The sequence below is a fragment of the Selaginella moellendorffii genome, unplaced genomic scaffold, assembly GCF_000143415.4.
Source record: "Selaginella moellendorffii unplaced genomic scaffold, v1.0 SELMOscaffold_83, whole genome shotgun sequence".
In the NCBI taxonomy this organism is placed as follows: domain Eukaryota; kingdom Viridiplantae; phylum Streptophyta; class Lycopodiopsida; order Selaginellales; family Selaginellaceae; genus Selaginella; species Selaginella moellendorffii.
Window position 1 is genome coordinate 315,120 of NW_003314344.1, and position 21,373 is coordinate 336,492.

The 21,373-nt window shown below is 45.7% G+C and overlaps 5 protein-coding genes across 7 annotated transcripts; 4 read left to right on the plus strand and 1 right to left on the minus strand.

Annotated features, from left to right (window-relative positions):
• On the plus strand, positions 1-1,468 carry LOC9663180 (R3H domain-containing protein 1). The gene is made up of 7 exons (XM_024661543.1): positions 1-145; positions 198-275; positions 343-414; positions 476-582; positions 635-1,050; positions 1,100-1,174; positions 1,223-1,468. The coding sequence occupies exons 1-5, from the start codon at positions 3-5 to the stop codon at positions 1,027-1,029; spliced, it is 795 nt and encodes a 264-aa protein (XP_024517311.1). The 5' UTR covers positions 1-2; the 3' UTR covers positions 1,030-1,050; positions 1,100-1,174; positions 1,223-1,468.
• Positions 1,469-3,050: 1,582 nt separating this feature from the next.
• Positions 3,051-4,607, plus strand: LOC9630723 (expansin-B16). Of its 2 annotated transcripts, none has more exons than XM_024661547.1 (5): positions 3,051-3,488; positions 3,578-3,687; positions 3,729-3,958; positions 4,017-4,146; positions 4,287-4,607. In XM_024661547.1, the coding sequence occupies exons 1-5, from the start codon at positions 3,344-3,346 to the stop codon at positions 4,479-4,481; spliced, it is 810 nt and encodes a 269-aa protein (XP_024517315.1). In that variant the 5' UTR covers positions 3,051-3,343; the 3' UTR covers positions 4,482-4,607. The 2 variants fall into 2 exon arrangements, with proteins under 2 accessions (XP_024517315.1, XP_002987628.1); XM_002987582.2 differs by having other exon boundaries at positions 3,765-3,958.
• Positions 4,484-7,529, minus strand: LOC9630724 (VAN3-binding protein). Of its 2 annotated transcripts, XR_002990553.1 has the most exons (9): positions 7,100-7,529; positions 6,533-7,035; positions 6,343-6,453; positions 5,908-6,292; positions 5,598-5,810; positions 5,458-5,507; positions 5,327-5,384; positions 4,951-5,223; positions 4,484-4,668 (listed from the first exon to the last, which is right to left on the minus strand). XR_002990553.1 is itself a non-coding variant. In XM_024661546.1 (8 exons), exons 2-8 carry the CDS (start codon positions 6,959-6,961, stop codon positions 5,006-5,008), a joined length of 1,464 nt encoding a protein of 487 aa, XP_024517314.1. In that variant the 5' UTR covers positions 6,962-7,035; positions 7,100-7,529; the 3' UTR covers positions 4,793-5,005. The 2 variants fall into 2 exon arrangements, 1 of the variants encoding a protein (XP_024517314.1); XM_024661546.1 differs by lacking the exon at positions 4,484-4,668 and having other exon boundaries at positions 4,793-5,223.
• A 2,093-nt stretch (positions 7,530-9,622) lies between these two features.
• Positions 9,623-12,984, plus strand: LOC9663181 (ABC transporter G family member 11). Its single transcript, XM_002987583.2, has 11 exons — positions 9,623-10,209; positions 10,381-10,460; positions 10,525-10,814; positions 10,947-11,118; positions 11,178-11,300; positions 11,387-11,515; positions 11,577-11,771; positions 11,854-11,940; positions 12,002-12,274; positions 12,335-12,442; positions 12,497-12,984. Exons 1-11 carry the CDS (start codon positions 9,897-9,899, stop codon positions 12,836-12,838), a joined length of 2,112 nt encoding a protein of 703 aa, XP_002987629.2. The 5' UTR covers positions 9,623-9,896; the 3' UTR covers positions 12,839-12,984.
• Positions 12,985-17,594: 4,610 nt separating this feature from the next.
• LOC9630725 (fatty alcohol:caffeoyl-CoA acyltransferase) lies at positions 17,595-19,152 on the plus strand. The gene is made up of 2 exons (XM_024661479.1): positions 17,595-18,137; positions 18,184-19,152. The coding sequence occupies exons 1-2, from the start codon at positions 17,634-17,636 to the stop codon at positions 19,060-19,062; spliced, it is 1,383 nt and encodes a 460-aa protein (XP_024517247.1). The 5' UTR covers positions 17,595-17,633; the 3' UTR covers positions 19,063-19,152.
• Positions 19,153-21,373: the final 2,221 nt, after the last annotated feature.

Sequence of the window (21,373 nt, forward strand, 5' to 3'; positions counted from 1 at the left end):
CCATGGAGGTGAGCGCCAATGCGTGTCCAAATGCGAGCGATTTGCAGGTGGAGGAGCTCGCGTCTCTCGTCAGGAACAATCTCCACACCAAGCATCTGCTGCTGGCGGCGGAGGAAGCGTTTGTGGAGTTTTTGGATCCATCCAGGCAAGCGAGGGTTTTTTGTGTTTTCTGGTGGATTCATCTGTGATTTTTCCAGTGATAGGGAGTTGCTGGAGCTTACACCGATGGTTTCTTATCACCGGATGCTTCTTCATCGCTTGGCGGACGTCTATGGGTGAGAATCTTTGCTCTAAAACTTGAAAGAATTCACGTATAAAAGCTTTTCTTCTTCGTTTTTGCAGCCTAGCGCACGAGTCTGTGGGTGAGGGAGATGGCAGGCATTTGGTGGTCGCAAAATGCGAGGACTCGTCCATGTAAGCAATACTTCTCTATCGTATTTTCTTTCTTTTGGTAACGAATCAAAGACATGTCTAGACCGTCCGTGTTGCTAAGCGACCTACTCAACGCTTTCGAAGATTCATGCTCGATAGCCAGCAGCTCGTCTCGAACACTACTTAAACGTTCTGCTATGCAAGCATCTGGTATGGTTTGGATAGATATTGGATCAGGCTTTGAGTAAGTTTTATGTTTCAGAGAAACAATTCACTTCTAACGAGAATCCGGTCGTGACGTCTCTGGAGGAGAGAGAGGCGGCATATCTCTCGGCAAGAGAACGCATCTTCTCGTCCTGCGAGACCAGCACCAGCACTGTTGCCTCGGACGAAGCAGGCGACTCAAACGTAAGATCCCCAAGGACTGTTCCTGCGGTAGCGCACAGAATGATCACTCACGCACTGGGTAAGAGCAGCGCTCAAAGGCGTCCTGAACAACACACTAGCCGCTCGCCTGAAAAACCTCCCGACCAAGACGGCAGCACTGGCGAGACGTGTTCCAGAACAAGGAATGCTCGTCGGCCGGACATGCCTGGTAGAGCAGCGAGCAGGCTTCTGTCCAAAGCACTCGGGATCCAAGAAGGGAAAAAGAGATGAAGCAATCGATTTCACTTCCAGGTAATTGTCCCCGAGTTGCTATTCAAAGCCGTGACGGTGCTCATCACAGGCCAATGCTGTTTCGCGACTGGGAAGACGCAGTTTTCCTGGCGGTACAAGCTATAGTGTCTGGGATCCCGCAAAGGTATAGATTTTCCCTTTTCTCGGCTAAACGTTGTTGGTATTTTCTCAGCGGCATTGTCCACGGGTTCGTGGAGAGCAACAAAGAAAAGAGTGATGGTTAGCTTCGAACACTTGGACGTTCCCTCCATCGTACCTTCCTTCAAAGTCGAAGATATTTTGTCGAGAGATATTCTCGCAGGAGGGAGAGGTATTGTTTTTATTTCTCCTCCTCCTCCTTTTTCTTTTGTGTATGCTTGTGCCTTTCCAGTATCAGTTATATCGAATCCAAATCTCACGAGTTCGGACTATTGAGATACGATATCTTTTAGGTGGTTCACGGGCACTAGAAACGATAAGCTTCAATCTTTTATTCTAAAGTTCTAGCTCAAATCAGGACAAGCACAAAATTTCGTTGCTCGTGCTTTGATCGATTCTCGCAGGAGCTCCTGATAGTGAGATACCAGAACAAAGACGTTAATTTAAAGTGAGCCGACGTCCTTGATCTTATTAATCTAATAGTTTATTTGCATGAAAATCTTTTAATCTCCCATTTTGTAAACGCAACAAAGAATAAATTTATCTGATGTTAACAATTTAGGGTTGGTTACCAAGGAGATGGCAAGCATAGAGAGGTGCCAGGTGAGGTTCCGTGACGTAGAGTTTTTCTCCCCTCTAGCAGAAGACAAGTACGAGCAAATGGTGCGCGAAATGAAGGACCTCACAGCCGATGTTCGCCACGTTCACTGGCTCAACGCCTACATCCCCGAGTGCATCAATGGAACCACGCAGCTCTCGGTGTGGAGGCTGGCCAGGGAGCTGCTGCTCCTCCTGGGCTACGAGGAGCTGCCAGGAATGCACATCCTCGCCAACCGATACGTGACGCAGGACACTGTCATTCCGGACTGGTTCATCGAGCAGGGAGTCGAGTACGAGTTTGGTCCCCAGGGAGACGACGCTGGCAGCATCGCCAAGCACAGGGACGTCTACCTCATGCGCGGGCTCATACCCGAGATCAGGATGATAGTTCATCCTGACCGACTGGAGAGAAGGGCGTTTGCAGAAGCCCGGCTTGTGGAGAAGGTCATCCAAGCGTTTACAGAGAACCAGGAACGAGCGCGGCGGCGGGGCGAGGAACTCAAGAAGCAAGTGTTTCTGGGGCTGCTGGTGCTGGACACGAGCCCGGTTTTCTACAGGATTCCAGTCACCCGGCGGCTGGCTGCTTGTATGCAGAAGGTTACGCGGCGGATGGAAGTGGAAACTGTGGTGGAGAGGTTTGATCCTGGATTTCCACGCGATGCAATGGGGGACCCGATTTACAGGGAGAAGATTGCGCATTATCTGCTGGGCTTCAAGAGGTTGCTCGCGTCCAACGAGGTCGAAGTAGTGCATGCATGAGAATTATATACTCGACTTTAAACTGAAGTGTCGTTTCTAGGATCGTTTCAAAGAGTAAAATCGCGTTTTGTCTTGTGGTTTTCAACGTATTCACCGGGAAACCATTTATCCGCGAAAGAAAGTTGCAACAGAAGGATTTCTTCTGTAAAACAGGAGGATGATCACTCACTCATGCTCAAGGTACGCTTGCTCGTATTCTCTGGCAAAAGCTCCCGACCAAGGCAGCAAGCAGCACTAGCGAGACAACACTCTACAAGGCCTCTGCCCAAAAGCAGTAAAGCACTCTGGAAGAGATCCAGAGTGAAACTTCAAGCAACCTTCCGCTTCAATTACGTGCTTCGTGCAAGCCAACTTACGCATAAAAGTTTGGATGTGTTAGCAAAAACCTGGAAAATTTAAACCAGCAGTTACCAGAGATGGTCAACGTCCACACACTCCAACGGCTCCTTTTTTCACCAGATCCGAAACTTTACCTGGGCGTTTTTAACTCTGGGCTCAACGGAAAGGCGAGCTCGTAAAGTGGCAAATCATCGCTGCTCTTACATCATCGCGCTTCTCTCGTTACGCGCTTGTGGGTAGCGACGCTTTGGCTTACACGATTGATTGATGCAAAGGTGTTCTTCTGGTAACTCAAAGGCGCAGGGCACATGTAGAAGATAGCATTGTAAACTGACGATCCTCTGCGTGGAAGAAAAAGTGGACTGGCTGGGCTGTTATTCGATCTCTTTTTCTTTTCGAATCTCTTCCCATTATCTGCTTCGACTAAAGCTCTTGTGTTTTTGTGTGCTTTTGTGCGATGGATTCAGCGAGTTTGTGGAGGCTCATCGTCTTGCTGCTCGCAGCAGTGGATGTTGCTCGTTGCAGATTCCATGCGTATGCACGAGGCTGGCAATTGGCAACCGCGACTTGGTATGGAAGTCCCAGCGGTGCTGGAACTGATGGTATGCGAGGAAATCTCTCTCCAATCATTCTTCTTCTCTTTCTTGCAGTGATCAATGCCTTCGTTTTCCTTTGTCTCTTGCATTTCCAGGAGGAGCTTGTGGCTATGGTGAACTCCCGAACACTCCCTACGGCCTCGATGTTGGTGCTGGGAGCCCCGTCCTGTTCAAGAATGGCAGAGGCTGTGGTGCATGCTACAAGGTATGAGAGATTTGGATTTCCTTCCCAACCCCTTCCAAAAGAATTCATGTTCTTCGTTTTTGGCTTGGATTGCACAGGTGAGGTGCTTGCAGCAGCAGCTCTGCTCCGGCAAAGCCGTGACGGTGGTGATCACAGACGAGTGTCCCGGTGGCTACTGCGCGTTTGGGAGGACGCATTTCGACCTCAGTGGCACGGCATTTGGAAGAATGGCGATGGCCGGAAGAACAAACCAGCTGTTGGGATCAGGAGTTATGCAAGTCCTCTACAAGAGGTAATAGTTAAAAAGAGTTCATGGCCAACTTCTCCTGACCCTTTAACAAATTTTGCAGGGTCGATTGTAACTATGGCTCCAGGCCCATGGAATTCCAAGTCAACGAAGGATCCACACCATTTTGGTTGTCCATTCTCGTTCGCTACGCAGCGGGACCTGGAGATTTGGGTCATGTCGAGCTCATGCAGGTAGATAAACATGCCTTTCTTCACTTCTTTTTCTTTCTCTCTCTCTCTTAGCTTACACTGACGAAACGAATTGTTTGTGCTCTCTCTCTCTCTCTCTCTCTCTCTCTCTCTCTCTCGCCACACACACACACACACAACAGGCTGGGTCTCGAGTTTGGCAGCCAATGACTCAGGTGTGGGGCGCAACATGGTGTTTCAATGGCGGTCCTCTGAGGGGCCCTTTCTCGTTTCGAGTCACGACTCTGTCAACCTCGGAAACAGTCGTGGCTCGAAACGTGATTCCAAGGAACTGGGCTTCCAACACTTGCTATCGCTCCAGGGTCAACTTTAGATGATCTTCTTGGAATCGATCATAACGTATAGATTTCTACACACCTTGTCCCACCATGAAAGCCGAAGTTTCCAAAGGGTGGGATGAGATTAAATACAAATCATCCATCTTTGTCTGGTGGAAACTAAAAGAGAGATTTTGTGTTGATCTCACATAAAAGAAAAAAGAACTTGTTCAAGGACGAATGAGAGCTGCGAACAAATCAATTCAGCGACTGGAAAGAAAACTCTATCCATTCCATCAGCTCTGCTGTTCGCTAATCATCTCACCAACATGCGTGTCAACAATTCAATCTCTCGCATGGAAACCACATCATGCCAGCCACAAAAAATCATTTTACAAAAGGCTGACGACAACGTACATCCAAAGCAAAGTCAGGACGGAAGCATCTATCAAGCTACTCGGTGTCCAAAGCAGCAACGAGAAAAGAAAGAAAGAAAGAAAGAAAAGAAGGAAGGACAAAGAGAGCCAACCTTGGAGAAGAGCAGCTATGGCGGGGCTGGCTGGCTGGCTGGCCGGACACGATCCTTAGCTGGTGGGCTTTTGTTGTGGCTTGCTAGTTGCAAGCTCCAGAAGATAGGAGATGCCCTGCGTCCAGATCTTGTGCTCGTAGTCACTCCGACACTCGAATTCCTCGAGCTCTGCCGTGTTCGTCTTGACTCCAAAGTATCGCCGCTGTTCTCCGTTTTCCAGGAGTGATCGCCCAGGCCAGGCTGGGATCTCTGTGTAGACGTCCACAACCACACCTGCGAGCCAAGGACAGAGGGAATTTTTATGAGTTCTATCCATCCATCAGAGCGGCAGAAGGAACAAGAGGAAGAAATCAAGCTCCACGCTGTTTTTACTTACTTTTCTTGTTCTTCTTTAGAGCGCCCCCTACGTGCTTGCTCTGGAGTTTCAGGATAACCTGCCACATTTGTCCCACGGAATGCTTTGCTTGCCTGTTCTCTCGCGGGAGCGATAATAAAATACCAACGTACCTGGTTATGTTTGTTAATGTAGGCACAGACCGATCTCCAATGAATCTCGCCTGCGCAAAAGGCACACACACAGGGCTTAGCGCTCTGTCCCAGAGCAGAAGATATCTCCACTCCATGGAGCAAGAGTAAAGCATACTCACCGCTCTTTGACCGTTTGAGAAAGTCCGTTCCTTTGGCCAGCACTTCCTGTGTGAAGGACTCGGCCTCGCTGTCCTCGGATCCAAGCTCTCCACTGAAGTTCATCGAGCCTCGCTCGTACGGGATGACCGACGAGCGGCTGTGCTGGTGCTGCTGTTGCTGCTGCTGGTTCTCTTTCAAGGCCCTGGCCTTGAGCATCGCCGCTCCCCGTAGAGCTGTCGGCAGAAAACACCAACAAAGTTGATCAGTTAAGCAAAGATTCGGCCACCTACAATAAGCACGCGTGAGCGAGCACTCCGGAACTTGACTTACATGTCGCAGCACCAGCAGTGAGCGTCATAATGTCCCCAGCCGTTTTGACACGAACCGCGGAGCCAACAGCCGACGCAACCAGCTCGTGATCGGCTCCCAAGCTCTCGGCGACCTCCACACACTGAGATGCTACGAGCGATGCAGCGGAAGCCATGGCCATGCTCGTCTTTGCTCCACCATCGTCGATGGCCGTGGCTGCCGTGGCAGCAGCCACGGCAGCTATCGCAGCGGCAACGCTCGCGACTTGGATGGCTGCGTGAACCTGTGCGTTTTGGGCACGAATTGCCTCCTTCTTCTTGTCCTTGACGTCTCGGAACCATCTCCTTACGGACTTTCCGTTTCTGATGGGCGACTTGGGAGCTGTAGTAGTCGTGGAAGAATGATGCTGCACAACGAAAAATTGGCCTTGAGCGAAGAAAAAGACCAGTGTACTACCTGCTCTTCTGGAACTTGAGGTGACAGAGGCGAGCCCATTCCAAGTGGTCCACTATGGTTCTTCATTAAAAGCCCACTTCTCTGGGAATTCCTCTTCTGGATGCCGAGCTCCTGCAAGAAAGGAAGAATGTAGCTAGGCACTGTCAGGAACAAAGGACCAATAAACTCCAAACTACCTTAAGAGGCTTACCACTGGTGCGAGAATTCTATTGAGAACCATGTCGGAGGTCATTGCCGAGGCGAACGAGAAGGGTGTCGTCTCGATCCCCGTCTCCTCGGCTCGTCTCGTGGTAGCAAACTTGTTGGCGGCGGGATTGTAGGGAGCCAGTGCCTTGGAGACGTCCACGGCCGAGATGCTCCACGATCTGGAAAGGAACTCCATGGGTTCCAATGGCGTCTCTGGAGGTGGGTAGGACGTCGTGGGCGATGGGAAGTACATGGGGAAATCCTCTTCAATGTTCTCCAGGTGCTGGGACAAGCTGCTGTTCTGGCTGTCGAATCCGGAGGAGGCGCTGTGCTCGAGCATGTAGAGATGATCCTGCTGCTGGCCGTCGAAGTTGAATCCGACGTGACTGATACCATTGATAGTCGTCTTCATGATCTCGGACGGCCGATTCATATGGATTCCCTCGTCACAACAAGATGATCATGGTCGTCTCCTCTTCACCGAGTGAAACCTCGATTTTCTCGACTCTGCGACCGTAATATGTTAGCGATGAGCAAGAACACGCAAGAACAGGGACAATCGGCACTGTACCTCGAAAGATTTGGCTGGATCGATCCGAAATATCGATGTCGAGCCGGCCTAGCATCGATCTCCCTGGACTGCGCTCATCCTATCGGAATGAAGCGGCGGCAACGCAATTCCGGGCAACAGTCGACACGAATTCCACACGCGAATCTTTTCCGCTAGCGAACAAAATAACGCACAGACTGCCCGAGATCGCGAGCGCTCCCCAGCTGAATCCGGCCAAGCCCCGCCGCAAAAGCCTCACATCAAGACACAGATTTCCTGCGCGGAGAACATCGAAAACTTGTGCAAGAAGAAGGTGAGGAATGGCGACAGATCGCACGCATCGGCCTCGCCTTTGCCCTATCACACGCGCCAATGCCGATCGAGCGAGCGAGCGCCTGCCAAAATCTTGATCACAGGAAAACGAAAGATTGAAAAATAAGAACCCTCGCCAATAGGAGAACATTAAGCATTGAGTGGGCTTCTTCCATACCGGAATGTGAACGTCTGGCCATTCCGGGGCGGAAGGGCGGCACGATCCGCAATGAAAACCCCGGAATGACGTGGCGATGGACGGCTGTCAGTCAGTTGACATAATAGTCAAGGCGTTTTCAAAGGCAGGCAAGGCGTTCCCTCTCTTTAAAAATTTCTTTCTTTGCACTGGCAAAAGCAATGCGCATTCTTTTTTTCCCTTTCGCTCCAGATTCCAAGAGCGCTGGCCTCCACGGAATTCGAACACGCGACCTTTGGTTTCTACGCTTCCTGGGAATCGAGCCCCGGACCGCTCAGTTTGTTTGTTTCTAGACGCGAGAAAAAGCACAACGGCACATGCTTTGGGCTTGTATTGAAATCCAAGGCATCATTCTCAAGCTCTAATTGATTGTCTCTTTTGAGGTAAGCATCACATGTGGAGGGAAAATATAAACCATTGGATCACACAAGCCCTAGAAATCTGGCGGGAGCCCTCGCCTTTTGAATATGAACCGTTGATCTAAAAGCTGGCAGCCGTCGATCTTGCCTTGGCGATTTTAAACAAGGCCCAGAACTTGTGGCGCGGAGGCGCTTGCTGAGGTGTGCGGTGTTGGTTGGCCGGTGGGCAGCGAATATGCTCCCAGCGCTGTGGGCGATATGTCTTTTTTCTTTGAAAAAGAATAGAGGAGATCGATGTACGACTGGTGGAAAAATTCCTTGTTTGTAGCCCCGTCATGAGTAGAATAGAGCAGCAAAGGATTTTAGATTTGGCAAAGAAAATTGGTATCGATGTTGTCAATGTTGCTGGAAGAACTGACACTGACCGCTTTGGGCAACAGTAAGAGCCGCGAGAACTCGTCCGGGAGGGAAACATGGGTGGATAGATGGATACAACCAAACAAAAAAGATGATAGTATGATGGGATCACACACACATTGTATATAGGCGAGGAATAGGTTTCTCTTTTCTCTAGCAGAGATTTGTCCCGACTTACTTGGAATGTTCAGCGTTGTTTCTTTTCCCTCTTACTGACCTTGACCTACATGTTGACCACGTTGACTATAGAATTTCTTTGTTGACTTTTGTTGACTCCCAACTAGATGCGAATATCTCATTGTTTCAACTGCTCCCATTGTTTCAAAGCGATTCATGGTGAGGAAACGGATCAATGTTGAAGCTTGGGACTGTTACTTGCTTTTTTCTACTGCATCCCAAGTTTTTCCAGAGACAAGCCATGTTATCGATCATGTCTTTTTTACTTCAGTTTTTTCAGTCCAAACACAGGTTATGATTTTAGAAATGTGTGATGGGATCAAACAACGCTTTGGTTAGCTCGGGAAAACGCAAGCGTGGAAACCAAGATAAAAGTCAGCGGGTGACATATCAAATCTCTAGCTCGGAGTTGACTGAGGGCTGACCCTAAAGAAATCCCGTTGACTTTTGTAGCGCGTTGACGTCACCAAGCTAGCAGAATGCAAGATGACAACTCCCTCTTTGACCATTGTTGACTACTGCTGACCGTTGACCACGGCACATAAGGTTGGTGTGTCATTTATAGCGTCACAGTAGAGAGAACTGACAACTAAGAGAGAGACCCAAGGAAATTCTTGTGTGATTCTCTTACCGACGTCGAGACTCGAACCGTGGCTGGACAACTCGTCGGAATTAATGCAGGTTGATGGTAGGTGCACTTCCCGCCTCAATTATAGCTTGCAGACACACAAAGGTAAAAACCAAAGGTTGAATGAAAATCACCATTTCTCAATGTAAGATACATAATATTTCCCAAAACCATGGTTACCTCCTCATGGTATTTCTCCATTTTACCACAGTTTGGTGGAAAAAAATCAGCCAGCATCAGAGCCAGAGCCGTCGGTGGGGCGGTTAAATGCGAGCGGCAAATTTGCCAGCGAAAGAGCGGCGGTAAATAAAAGGGAAGGTAAGTTTTTTTTCTCTGGTATTTTCTTTTCCAAGGGTGAAAAGGTGGGGTGGTAATAAATCTTTGACACCACATTCATTAAATGCATGGCGTCCCTTTGGTGGCCAGTTTGCCTTGTTCATGTGCATTGCCATTCCGCAATGCTCAAACAAATGCCCTTCGTCGCGTCGTTCGGCCATTCACTCCGTTTTCCTCGTCTCGCCGCTGCGATCTTGACTCTGATTTAAGAAAGCTTCCGCGGCCAGCCGGCGCTGGAGTGATCTCATCAAGCTTCTCGCGCTGATTTCATCGTCCAATCCAAGCAGGGGGCCGAGAAGCACGAAGACGAGGAAGAAGGAAGGAGGTCTTGCAGCGGGTACTTCTTCATCTTGGGTTTGCTCCAGCGCAGGCTTCGATTCGGCGACGGCCACCATGGCCTCCAGCTCGATCAAGGAGCAGGAAGGCAGCAGCCGGGCAAATGGGAGCGAGATGGGAGCGATGAGCACCAGGAGCCTGGGAGGATTGAGCCCGCTCAGCGTCCATCTATGGAAGGACAAGGCCGGGCCGGATATGGAGGACATCTCGGCTCGACTTACGTGGAAGGACTTGGCGGTAACGGCCACGGCGCGCGGTGAGACCAAGCGTTTGCTGGAGCCCATGACGGGTTACTCGGAGCCGGGATACATCACCGCGATCATGGGGCCGTCTGGATCCGGCAAGTCGACGCTGCTGGATGCTCTTGCCGGTGAGTCTTCTTCCTGGATAAAAAACTTGGGGATGGAAATCTTTTTCTTTGTTTTCCTGTTCTTGCTTAGAGTGGTGCTTAGATCTAGCAAAGGTGGTGCTACTGTGCTGTGTTCGAGCTAGTTTTCCTGGTTTCTCGTGGCGAGGCTGCTTAGATCTTCGTGTCTGCCAGGGAGGCTGGCGAAGAACACCACTCAGACGGGTCAGATCTTGCTCAATGGACGGAAGAAGCAGCTCTCCTACGGCATTGTGGTCGGTGTTCTTCATTCTCTCGCTCTCCTCTCGAGACGAGCTCACGGTTCGTGTTCTTGGACAGGCCTATGTGACTCAAGAGGATACTTTGATTGGAACGCTGACAGTGCGCGAGACGATAACGTACTCGGCCAACTTGCGGCTCCCGGATGCGCTAAACAAGGCCGAGAGGCTGGCCATTGTAGAGTGCACGATTGTGGAGATGGGGTTGCAGGACTGCGCTGATACTCCGGTGGGGAACTGGCATATGAGAGGATTGAGCGGTGGCGAGAAGCGGCGGCTTAGCATTGGACTGGAGATCCTCACAAGGCCGAGGCTCTTGTTCTTGGACGAACCAACGAGTGGTCTCGACAGGTCTGTGTGATATCTCTTCTCTTTTGGGATTGTTTGTTTTCCAGCTCTCTTTGCGTCTTTTGGTGCTTGGATTCTTGCTCGGGAGAGATGGCTTTGTCTCTTCCAGCTTAAACTTATACTCGTTTCCTCCAGTGCCTCGGCGTTTTTCGTGATGCAAACGCTACGGAACCTCGCAAGGGACGGGCGTACGGTCGTGGCTTCCATTCATCAGCCGAGCAGCCAAGTTTTCGAGCTCTTTGACAACTTGGTCCTTCTTTCGCATGGAAAGACTATCTATTTCGGTGAAGCTGCTCTTGCTCAAGAGGTATAGTAATGCAATGGCAAAGTTCGTGACCACTTTTATAACTCTTTTTGTTCTTCCAGTTCTTTGCTTCTGCTGGATTTCCATGCCCTCCACACCGGAACCCGTCAGACCACTACCTCCGAGCGATAAATTCCGACTTTGACAGGGTCAAGGCGACACTCAAAGGCTCCTTCAAGTTTAGAGTAAGTCTCTTCTCTTCTTTGTCTTCCTCGAAAGTTTCTCTCATTTTATTTTCTTTCCTCACATTCTTCGATGAATTTCTTGACAGGACTTTGAGTCGGGCGATCCTCTGGATCACGTCTCCACGAGTCAGATCATTAAAGTTCTCACAGAGCACTACCAATCGTCTGCGCAGGCAATGCAGACAGCTGCCAAAGTTCACGAGATCAATCAGACCGTAAGCTTTTCCTCGTGTGATCAATCTTAAACTTACGTTTTTCTCGTGTTTTGTCAACCAGAAAGGTGCTGTTCTCGAGTCCGAGGGCAGTCAGGCAAGCTTTTACATGCAAGCCTTGACACTCACACGAAGATCTTTCGTGAATATGTCGAGAGATATCGGCTATTACTGGCTCCGTGTGGCAATCTACATCATGCTCAGCATCGGAATTGGAACTTTGTATTATAGAATTGGCACCGGCTACAACGCGATCCTGGTAATCTTGATTCTCACCCACCAAGAAAAAAATGTTACTCCATCAATGCGAAGTTGACTAAGTTTTCCTTGTTGTTTCCCAGGGAAGAGCAGCATGCATGTCTTACGTTGGTGGCTTCCTCGTTTTCATGTCGATTGGAGGCTTTCCATCGTTTGTGGAAGACATGAAAGTAAGTGTCCATTGATTCCTCCTTGGTCATCCACTAACGAGTTTTTTCTTTTCTTCTACAGGTTTTTAGCAGGGAGAGATTGAATGGACACTACGGTGTGGTTGCCTTCGTGATTGGCAACACGCTCTCGTCACTTCCATTCTTGTTTCTCATCTCTCTCATATCGGAGCTCATCGTCTACAACATGGTCCAGCTCCATCCTGGGATCACACATCAAATCTACTTCGTTCTCAATCTCTTTGCGTGCGTTGCTGCTGTAGAGAGCTTGATGATGGCTGTCGCCAGCCTCGTTCCAAATTTTCTCATGGGGATCATCACTGGAGCCGGAATCCAGGTTAAAGTTGCATTCTTTGTCATGGCATTTACATTCGCTCTTCCTTGTTTTCTTGCACAGGGCATTTTCCTGCTTGTCGCTGGCTTCTTCCGACTTCCAAACGATCTTCCAAAAGCTTATTGGAAGTATCCAATGTCGTACATTGGCTTTCACATGTACGCTCTACAGGTATGAAAGGACCTTTGACGTTCAAACAGCTTGACAGTCATTGTTTTGTTGCAGGGAACTTACGAGAATGATTTCCTTGGCTTGGAATTTGACAACAAGTTTCCAGGACTTCCAAAGATCCCGGGCAAGTTCATCCTCACGGACGTGTACCAGATCACAGTGGCGAGATCAAAGTGGTGGAACTTGGGAGTGATCTTTCTCATGATCATCGTCTACCGGGTCATCTTTTTCATCACGATCAAGTACGTAGAGAACGTCCAGCCGTGGGTCAGTGCGATGATGGCCAAGCACAGTGCCAAGCTGCGACGCAAGAAGAAATCAACAACACTTCCCAGCACCGTCAGGCCAGTTCTTCAGTCTCCATCACCCGGCCATCCCAACTTCACAAGGAAATAGAAAAAGGATCGACAAATGTTCCATGTACAATGCAAGAAATCACAAAGAACAAGCTTGCGGCTCTATCTGTTCAGTCTGTAAAAGCTACAGAACTAAACGCTGTATGACTAAGATGATTTTGGTGTCAATCGTTACTTCCAGAATAATCTGCTGGTTTCAAAATTTTGGTTAAGGAAAGAGGTTAATGCGAGATTAATTGTCAAGCTGGAATAATGTAATTGTATCTCTGGTTAAATAACAAACGCAAACAGCAAGGTTACAACTTGTTGCAACATACTGCTTTCGCACACGCTTGCTCCAAGGTCATGGATTCGAAGATGCTCGATCTAGCAGCAAAGAAGAAAGGAGGCTAGACAATTGTGATGGCACGGTTGCAAGCAATCTTGGAAGCTACAACCCCTGTCATGAAGGCGGGACGAGCTCCAGAAAAGCCATATGACTGATTCGGATATTGTAAGGCTCAAGAGCAGCAACATTTTACTCAATGGTACTCCAACTACATGTTTTTGGGTCTCCTTGGAAAGCTATTGAAGATGTCTTTTGGTAAGTTGATTTGGTCCAATATTTCTGTGACTGATCTCTCAGTTTTCTTGACAAAAGATGGACACATTCCTTGCCAGAGATGTGTTGTTACGAATCTACAACATTGGGAGAAAACATGAAGTCTAGATAGAGAGAGGACAATGGCTGACATGAATGATGCGCTACGTAAGATGGATGAGGGAGATGTTGATGGTGTGCATATGCTTGGAGTTCGTGGTCAGAGTGTGCTTATCTGAAAAAATGGTTGGAATGAGGATTCCCTTGCAGCTGCACAGTCATTTCCAAGCTTGGTACGTTCATTGAGTACAAGGATATGACGAGAATGCACTGTCATGTAATTGGTGCTAGATTTGGTGGAGATTGGACCACATGACAGGACAAATGTTTTGAGATTTAACAACAAAAAAATCACTATAACATTGAGAAATAGGTTATTTTTTCCTTATGCATTTTTTTCCAGGCTTTTCTTCTCTTGTGTACAATCTTTGCTCTACTAAAGATGGGCTTGATCCTCAGAAAAGATGGCATGGACAAGCTTAAGTGGAGGTACATTAGCTTTTTCCTATTGCTTGAGTGTGTCGTCCAAAGAGAAACCAAAGTCCAAGGTGACCATCATACATATTTTGCCTATTACAACCAAATAAAAAATTAGTAGTTTTTCTATCAAATTTTTATATTGATTAGTTAAAAAACTAATAATTATATTATCTACTTTATTAAGATATATAATAAAATTCTTTAAAAGTATTAAACTGAAGTTTCAATTTAATCTAAATTGAGAAATATAATCTCTATTAATAGCACAGCTTATGTGTAGTAAATATAATTTTATTAAATATAAATTCCTCCATGAACATTTTACATTTATTTTAAATAAAAAATTCAAGAATATTTTAAATAATTTTCTATGAACATTGCTTAATAGTAGTTCTTATTATTTATTAATTTATCAATTGGAACTGTGAGTGCATGGACCTCACAGAACTATAATTATAATCACTTTATAATTTATAAGTATAAGATTAATCTTATTATATATCAACCATTAGATAGTAGAATAACTAAAATATACGTAAAATATCCTAAAAAATCTAAGTATATTTTAAATATATTCACTGACTTCATTCTCCAAGACAAATCTCTACAGGGAGGCTAATTCTCTAACAGAATCAATTATGTCACATTTCTTCTCTGGATGGGTGATGGATGCACACGGTAGTAGATCATTATCAAAAGCTGTGAATCGTTGAATCATAAGAACCTCCTCAGGCCTTCTACCTTCCGTGACACACCAGAAAGTCCGTGGGATTGCGACGCGGTAAACAGTTGGTAATCCTCCCCGGAACAACAAACCTATCATCTCAATCGTTGATGGGAAACAACAAACCTATCATGGGAGAGGTTCTCTCCGTGCCTGAAGAATCTCAAGAGTGACTTATCATCTGGCAAATCAGCTGTGCTTCACCCGCCACTTCTGTGGCAGAACTTCCTCTATTGAAGCTTTTGCCTTCGAAGCACATTCTTTGGAAGTCGTGAAGCCCGTCCAAGCAGCAAACGATCTGATCTCGCAGAGTACCTCCCCTTGACTTCAACCTGTTGCCTCTTCTCTGGGAAGATCAAGCTACGTGAGTCGATCAGCATATCCATAAGCCCCGTGACAAACTCCATGACCAAGGCTTCATTTGTTCTGTCCAAATGGCAGGCGAAAGCAAGGCCTCTCACGCGTGGATTGTGGAAGTACTTCTCTACATACTCCGGGGACATGCAAAAGAGGCAGTTGTTCAGCTCCGCATCAAGAAAGTTTTCGACCGCTGGGCTCCTGAAGAACTCTAAGCTGAAACCGAAAAAATCCAGAGCGTCTTTCACAACGCAAATGTCCACTCTGAAGTTCCGTAAGTCCCTAGACGTCCATTTGGAGGCACACTTCTCACTCCCTCCCATACAACTCACGCACACGTAATCCGGTTCTTCTTGTGACCAAAACCACCAGACATGACCATTCCTTACAGACCTCGCATTCTACCATCTTCTTACCGCCGTCCTTCTTCAAGCCACAGACACAATTCACGAAAGCAATGTCTCCCTCCCAGATCTCGGAGTCCTCCGCCTCTGATGGTAACAATGTAGCGGTGCAAGGTGAGGTTCCGTGACGCAGAGTTCTTCTCGCCTCTAGCAGAGTACGAGTACGAGCAAATGGTGCGTGAAATGAAGGACCTCACAGCCGATGTTCGCCACGTTCACTGGCTCAACGCCTACATCCCCGATGCAGCTCTCGGTATGGAGGCTGGCCAGGGAGCTGCTGCTTCTCCTGGGCTACGAGGAGCTCCCAGGAATGCACATGCTTGTCAACAGATATGTGACGAGAAGGACACCGTCATTTCCGATTGGTTCATCGAGCAGGCAGTCGAGTACGAGTTTGGTCCCGAGGGTGACGACGCTGGAAGCATCGCTAAGCGCATGGACATCTACATCATGCGTGGGCGCATACCTGAGATCAGGATGATCGTTCATCCTGACCGACTGGAGAGGAGGGCGTTTGCAGAAGCCCGTCTTGTGGAGATGGCCATCCGAGAACCAGGAACGAGCGCGACGGCGGGGCAACAAGCTCAAGAAGCAAGTGTTTTTGGGGCTGCTCGTGCTGGACACAACGTTTTCTACAGGATTCCAGTCACCCGGCGGCTGGCGGCTTGTTTCCGTGGGAGTAACCGGCGGATGGAGGTGGAAACTGTGGTGGAGAGGTATGATCCTGGATTTCCACGCGATGCAATGGGGGACCCGATCTACAGGGAGAAGATTGCGCATTATCTGCTGGGCTTCAGAGATTGCTCGAGACCAACGAGATGGAAGAAGGATGATAAGTGTAATAGTATCCTTGTTTTGTGCATGTGAATACCAGAACTTGGCTCTTGTTCTGGATCTTTTAGTTTTGTGTTCACCCAGTGTTGATGGCTGTCTTAACCATCTTGAATCATGACAGGGAAGCCATTTCTCTCGGTGAAAGAAAGCTGCAAGTGAAGATTTCTTAAGTGCATCGCACAAAGGATTGTCCTTGGGGACGATTCCTGGCAAAAGCTCCCGACCAACGCACGCACTCTACAAGGCCTCTGCCAAGCATGTAAGCACTCTGAGCTGGAACGAGCTGAACCCTGGATTCTCCAGCTTCATCCTTCGGATCATCTCCTTCTTGAATGTGAAGCACTTCATCTCACAAACCGTGAACTGTGATGTTTCGTTGGCACTGCCTGTTTCATCAAGTCTGTGTTACGTATTCTTCCGAAGGAAGCTCAAAATCTCTGGGATGATTATCCGACGCAATGCATGGTGGAGTTTCCGCAACCACGGGCTCGAATGACATAGATTTACCACAACAGACCTCAGTGATGGAAAGAATGAACAGGAAAAATACTACAGTATGAATGCTATAGAAGTACAGGTCTATATATATGCATCGCTTTAAATCTCTCCGAGATTGCTGCTGTAGATCCCTGTTTTCGTGTCACCTTGATTCCTGCTGCTCCAACACTCCCCCTCGATCTGACAATCTTTTCAGATCGTAAAACATCTTCAGCTCTCAGCTCCCTCTAGGAAGAGAACCTGAGTCGGCTATGCAGTTGTTGAACTGCCACTGTTGTCTTTGTCAAGAGGTCTGCTGCGTTACCAGAACAACACCTTTGCATCAATCAATCGTGTAAGCCAAAGCACCGCTACCAACTAGTGCGTAACGAGAGAAGTGCGATGATGTAAGAGCAGCGATGATTTGCCACTTTACAAGCAGCTCAGTGATGGTGCCTCGCTCTCCATGCCATCCAACGTAGGCCGTCCAGGTTCCATCCATGGATGACTGCCAGGCAACTCGTTCCCAAGTTCCCTTTTTCGTAAATCTCGCCCTCGATCCTGACGATGCCACTCACAACTCCCGTCCCGGTCGCTTCTTCTTCTTCTGCCTCGCTGCCGTGGATCATTTTCACTGCAAATGCCGCTCCATCGGATCTGCGGAAGGCTCTGTAAACTTTGGCGTGGCCTCCCCTCCCGATCTGGGACTCTGTTTGTTGGCCAGAGACGGATAAGTATCGCCACAGCTGGTCGTCCAGGACCGAATGCATCTGCCGTTCGGTCTTGACTTTATAGAGTTTGAATTCTTTTTTAACAGGTCTACCTGTGGGGGTGGGGGTTTAAATGCTTTTTCAGCAAGGGACAGTTTGGTCAGGCCTTCGCTCGCTCCTCTAAAGTCTGTGGTGTGGTGTTGTTGGCCATGGCGCTGGAGTCTTCCACGATCACAGTGACGAACACTTGCTTGGTTGCTCCAAGTTACAGCCCCGGGGACAGTGATCTTTTGGAAAGCAAGAAGAAGCAAATGCGTCCCAGTGCTGCCGCTCATATGCTCTGGTTTGTGCCTTACAGGACTCGCCTTCTCTTCTTCCGAAAGCCTCCTCCTCGTCTCTCCTTCGAGGCCATTGTAGCAAATCTCAAGAGCTCTCTTGCCAAGGCGCTGGTGGAGTTTTATCCCTTGGCAGGGAGATTGCTGGTGAGTGACAGCGACAATGGACTCCGGTTGGATGTGGTTTGCAATGACAAAGGCGTGCTCTTCATCGAAGCCAGTGCTACTGGAGTTACAATTGGGGAGCTTGAAAAGAATGAAGTGAGTGGCCATTTCGAGGGGATTCCGGCAAAACTAGTGGAAGATCTGGCACAATGTGGAGGCTACGATATATCTACGATTCCATGGTCCTTCGATGCTCCTCTTTTCATCATCCAGGTACTTCACTATATTTGTATTGATAATTAAGTCAATTCATATGTAGGTGACAGAGCTTTCTTGTGGTGGAATTTGCATCTCCATCAAGTTTAATCACCAGCTGTTGGATGGAGCTGGGACCTGGAACTTTGTGAAGTCATGGGCTGAGGTCTGTTGCGGTAAATCTATGTCACTCAAGCCCGTGGTTGTGGAAACTCCACCATGTATTGCGGTCTCGGACGATCATCCTACAAATTTTGAGCTACCAGCAGGGTTTGAAAGGATCCGGAACGCGGATTTACTGAAATTCAACACCAACTCAACATCGCAGTCCACGGAGTACGAGATGAAGTGCTTTGCATTCAAGAAGGAGATGATCCAAAGGATGAAGCTGGAGAATCCAGGGTTCAGCTCGTTCCAGCTTCTCACGAGTTTCATATGGTCCAGAGTTAACGCTGCGAGAGATCTCAAGGATGACGAAACCACTACTCTTGTATTTGCGGCAAACTGTAGAGGAAGGATCAAGACTGTCCCGGAGGGACTCGTAGGAGTCGCCGCGGTGTATGATCACGTTTCCACCAAATTCTCGAGCCTACGAGCTCAGGGAAATGAGCTGAGAAACGGGGCCGTTCTTCTCAGGGAAAAGATTGGTGATTTGCTCACGGAGGAAGGCGTGGGTCTCTACTCAAAGGTTGTGAGCAATGGCGACAGGGACTCCACAGCTTTTCCTCTATACAAGATGGAAACAGCATTGATCGTTGGAAGTTCGTTCTACTTCCCGGTTTTCCAAGACTTTGGATTTGGAAAGCCAGTTGGAATGACGCTGGTTCGTCCTTCTGAGGATGGCAAGCTATACTATTTCCCAGGAAAGGAGGAAGGTGATGTGGTAGCTTATGTTGGGCTCAAAAGACATGCGATGAGAAAGCTTAGTTATCCACAGGTTTGAAACTTATATAGCCATGGATTTTTATTTTTATTTTTTTGCTTCATTTATTTAATATTTCTTTCTAAATAAAAAAGTAGTTTGCATTTCAAAGAGAATACATTTATTGTGATGTTACAATATAAGATAAATTATTTGACAAAGTATGTTGCTTCATTAACAATTAAATTTTTTTTTGACATGCAAGATTTTTACAATTTGTAAACCCATTCTAAACTTAAGTTTTGACAAAGAAAGATTATTTATAAAAACTTATGATTATATTCTATAAGAGTTAAAAAATGCTCAAAGAAGTGTTTTATATAAGGAAGAAACAACAAAAAGCCAATATATACTAGGAAAGAATAACAAAATTTAAATGAGTGTTTGTATTTTTTATATAATTGCTATTGAGTTCATTTTCTTAAAAGTATAGAATTTTCCTTTGATTATTCCATCTTATGTGTTGAGTTGAGTGTTGAAGAGATTAAATATATTGAGTCTTATACTTAACTTATATTGGTTAAAGTATTTTATAGTAGACTATTCATTATTATCTAGACATATAGAGTAAAATATCCTTTTTGCATTTTTTTTTAGTTTTCTATTTCCACATTAATACCACTGCTAAAATTCTTGCTTCTTTATCCTCTTCCACTTGATTTTTTCCTCAAATTTTTTTGCTTTCTTATCTTTGTTATAACATTCACACATTTTTGTTTTTTTTTCTTTTTTGATGAGGGGATAGAGGAGACTAATCCAACCATGATAATGAAGTGAGGATGAGTGACAATGCTAATAGTATTGGAGCAAAGATACACAATATGAATTGTGGAGTGAGAGATAAATGAATACAAATGTAATGATGTAACAAACCCAGCAAAGTGAGGCCACGCAAACATCACAGTGAGTGGGGCTAAACAAAACTAATGAAAAGTGAAGATTAATGTAGTGAGTTTGAAGGGTATAATGTTTTAAACATTTTTCCTTGAAGTAGAGGATAATGAAGTTAAGAAGATAAAGGATAATAGGAGTGAGTTTAATCTCTGATAGGACAAGGATAAAAATAGCAAGTCTAAGTTAACACAACTATCTTGGGTGTTGACTATGAAGAGACAAATTTTGTCATTAATTACAAATTAATAATGGTCTTAGAAGATAATTGAGGGAAGACATAGAGGTATAATTAACTTTTTGCTTACTGCAGCAATATATTGTGAATTATAATTCCCCTCCAAGTCCCCTTGATTTCTAATTGAAAGTTACAATTTTGAGGTTTGTTCAAGAATATATATATATATATATATATATATATACATATATATACATATATATACATATATATACATATATATACATATATACATACATATATATACATATATACATATGTATGTATATATGTATATATATGTATGTATATATGTATATATATGTATGTATATATGTATATATATATATATATGTATATATATATATATATATGTATATATATATATATGTATATATATATATATGTATATATATATATATATATGTATATATATATATATATATGTATATATATATATATGTATATATATATATATATATGTATGTATATATGTATGTGTGTGTGTGTGTGTGTGTCTATATATATATATATTACACTAGTTATAGTATATAGACATACATTTGTTACTGGGTCAATCCATGGTTATTGAATAATATTTGAGGGTCAAGTTTATGAAAAGATGACATTTATAAGCTTAAGTGGATTTTTGTTGATGAGGAATTCAATTACTTTGAGGATAGCTTTAAAAATGAGTTAGAAATTATATTGGCTATATGTCAGTGTTGAGTTAAGTGTTCTTTGTCCTCCTTAAATGATTTTGAGAATCTTATTTATATTTTATTGATGGAGTTTTAGCTACCATATTTGTTGTTGAGAGGGACTTGAGTTTGATCTTCACACATTCCTAAATGAAGTAGTGGAACATTTCAAAATACTTGTTCCTCCCATGGTGTACCATATTCACAATACATTATAAATATGTTGTGTTATTATTGTACATGTTCATTAGTGTTTACATTTCAAATCTAATGTCTCATAGTAGTTGACAGATCCATAATGCCTCATTCACTACTTCTGTTATTGCATTTTACTCAGCCTCACATGTTGATAATACCACTATTCATTGTTTTTGACTCCACTAAGATACAATAGCATTAGAGGATTTAAATATGTATCTAGTTGTTGATTTGTAATCATAGGGTCTTTAGTAAGATTAGTGTCAATCATCCCATATGGAACTAGTGTTCTTGCTCAATTTCTCCTTCTAACATATCTTTAAAT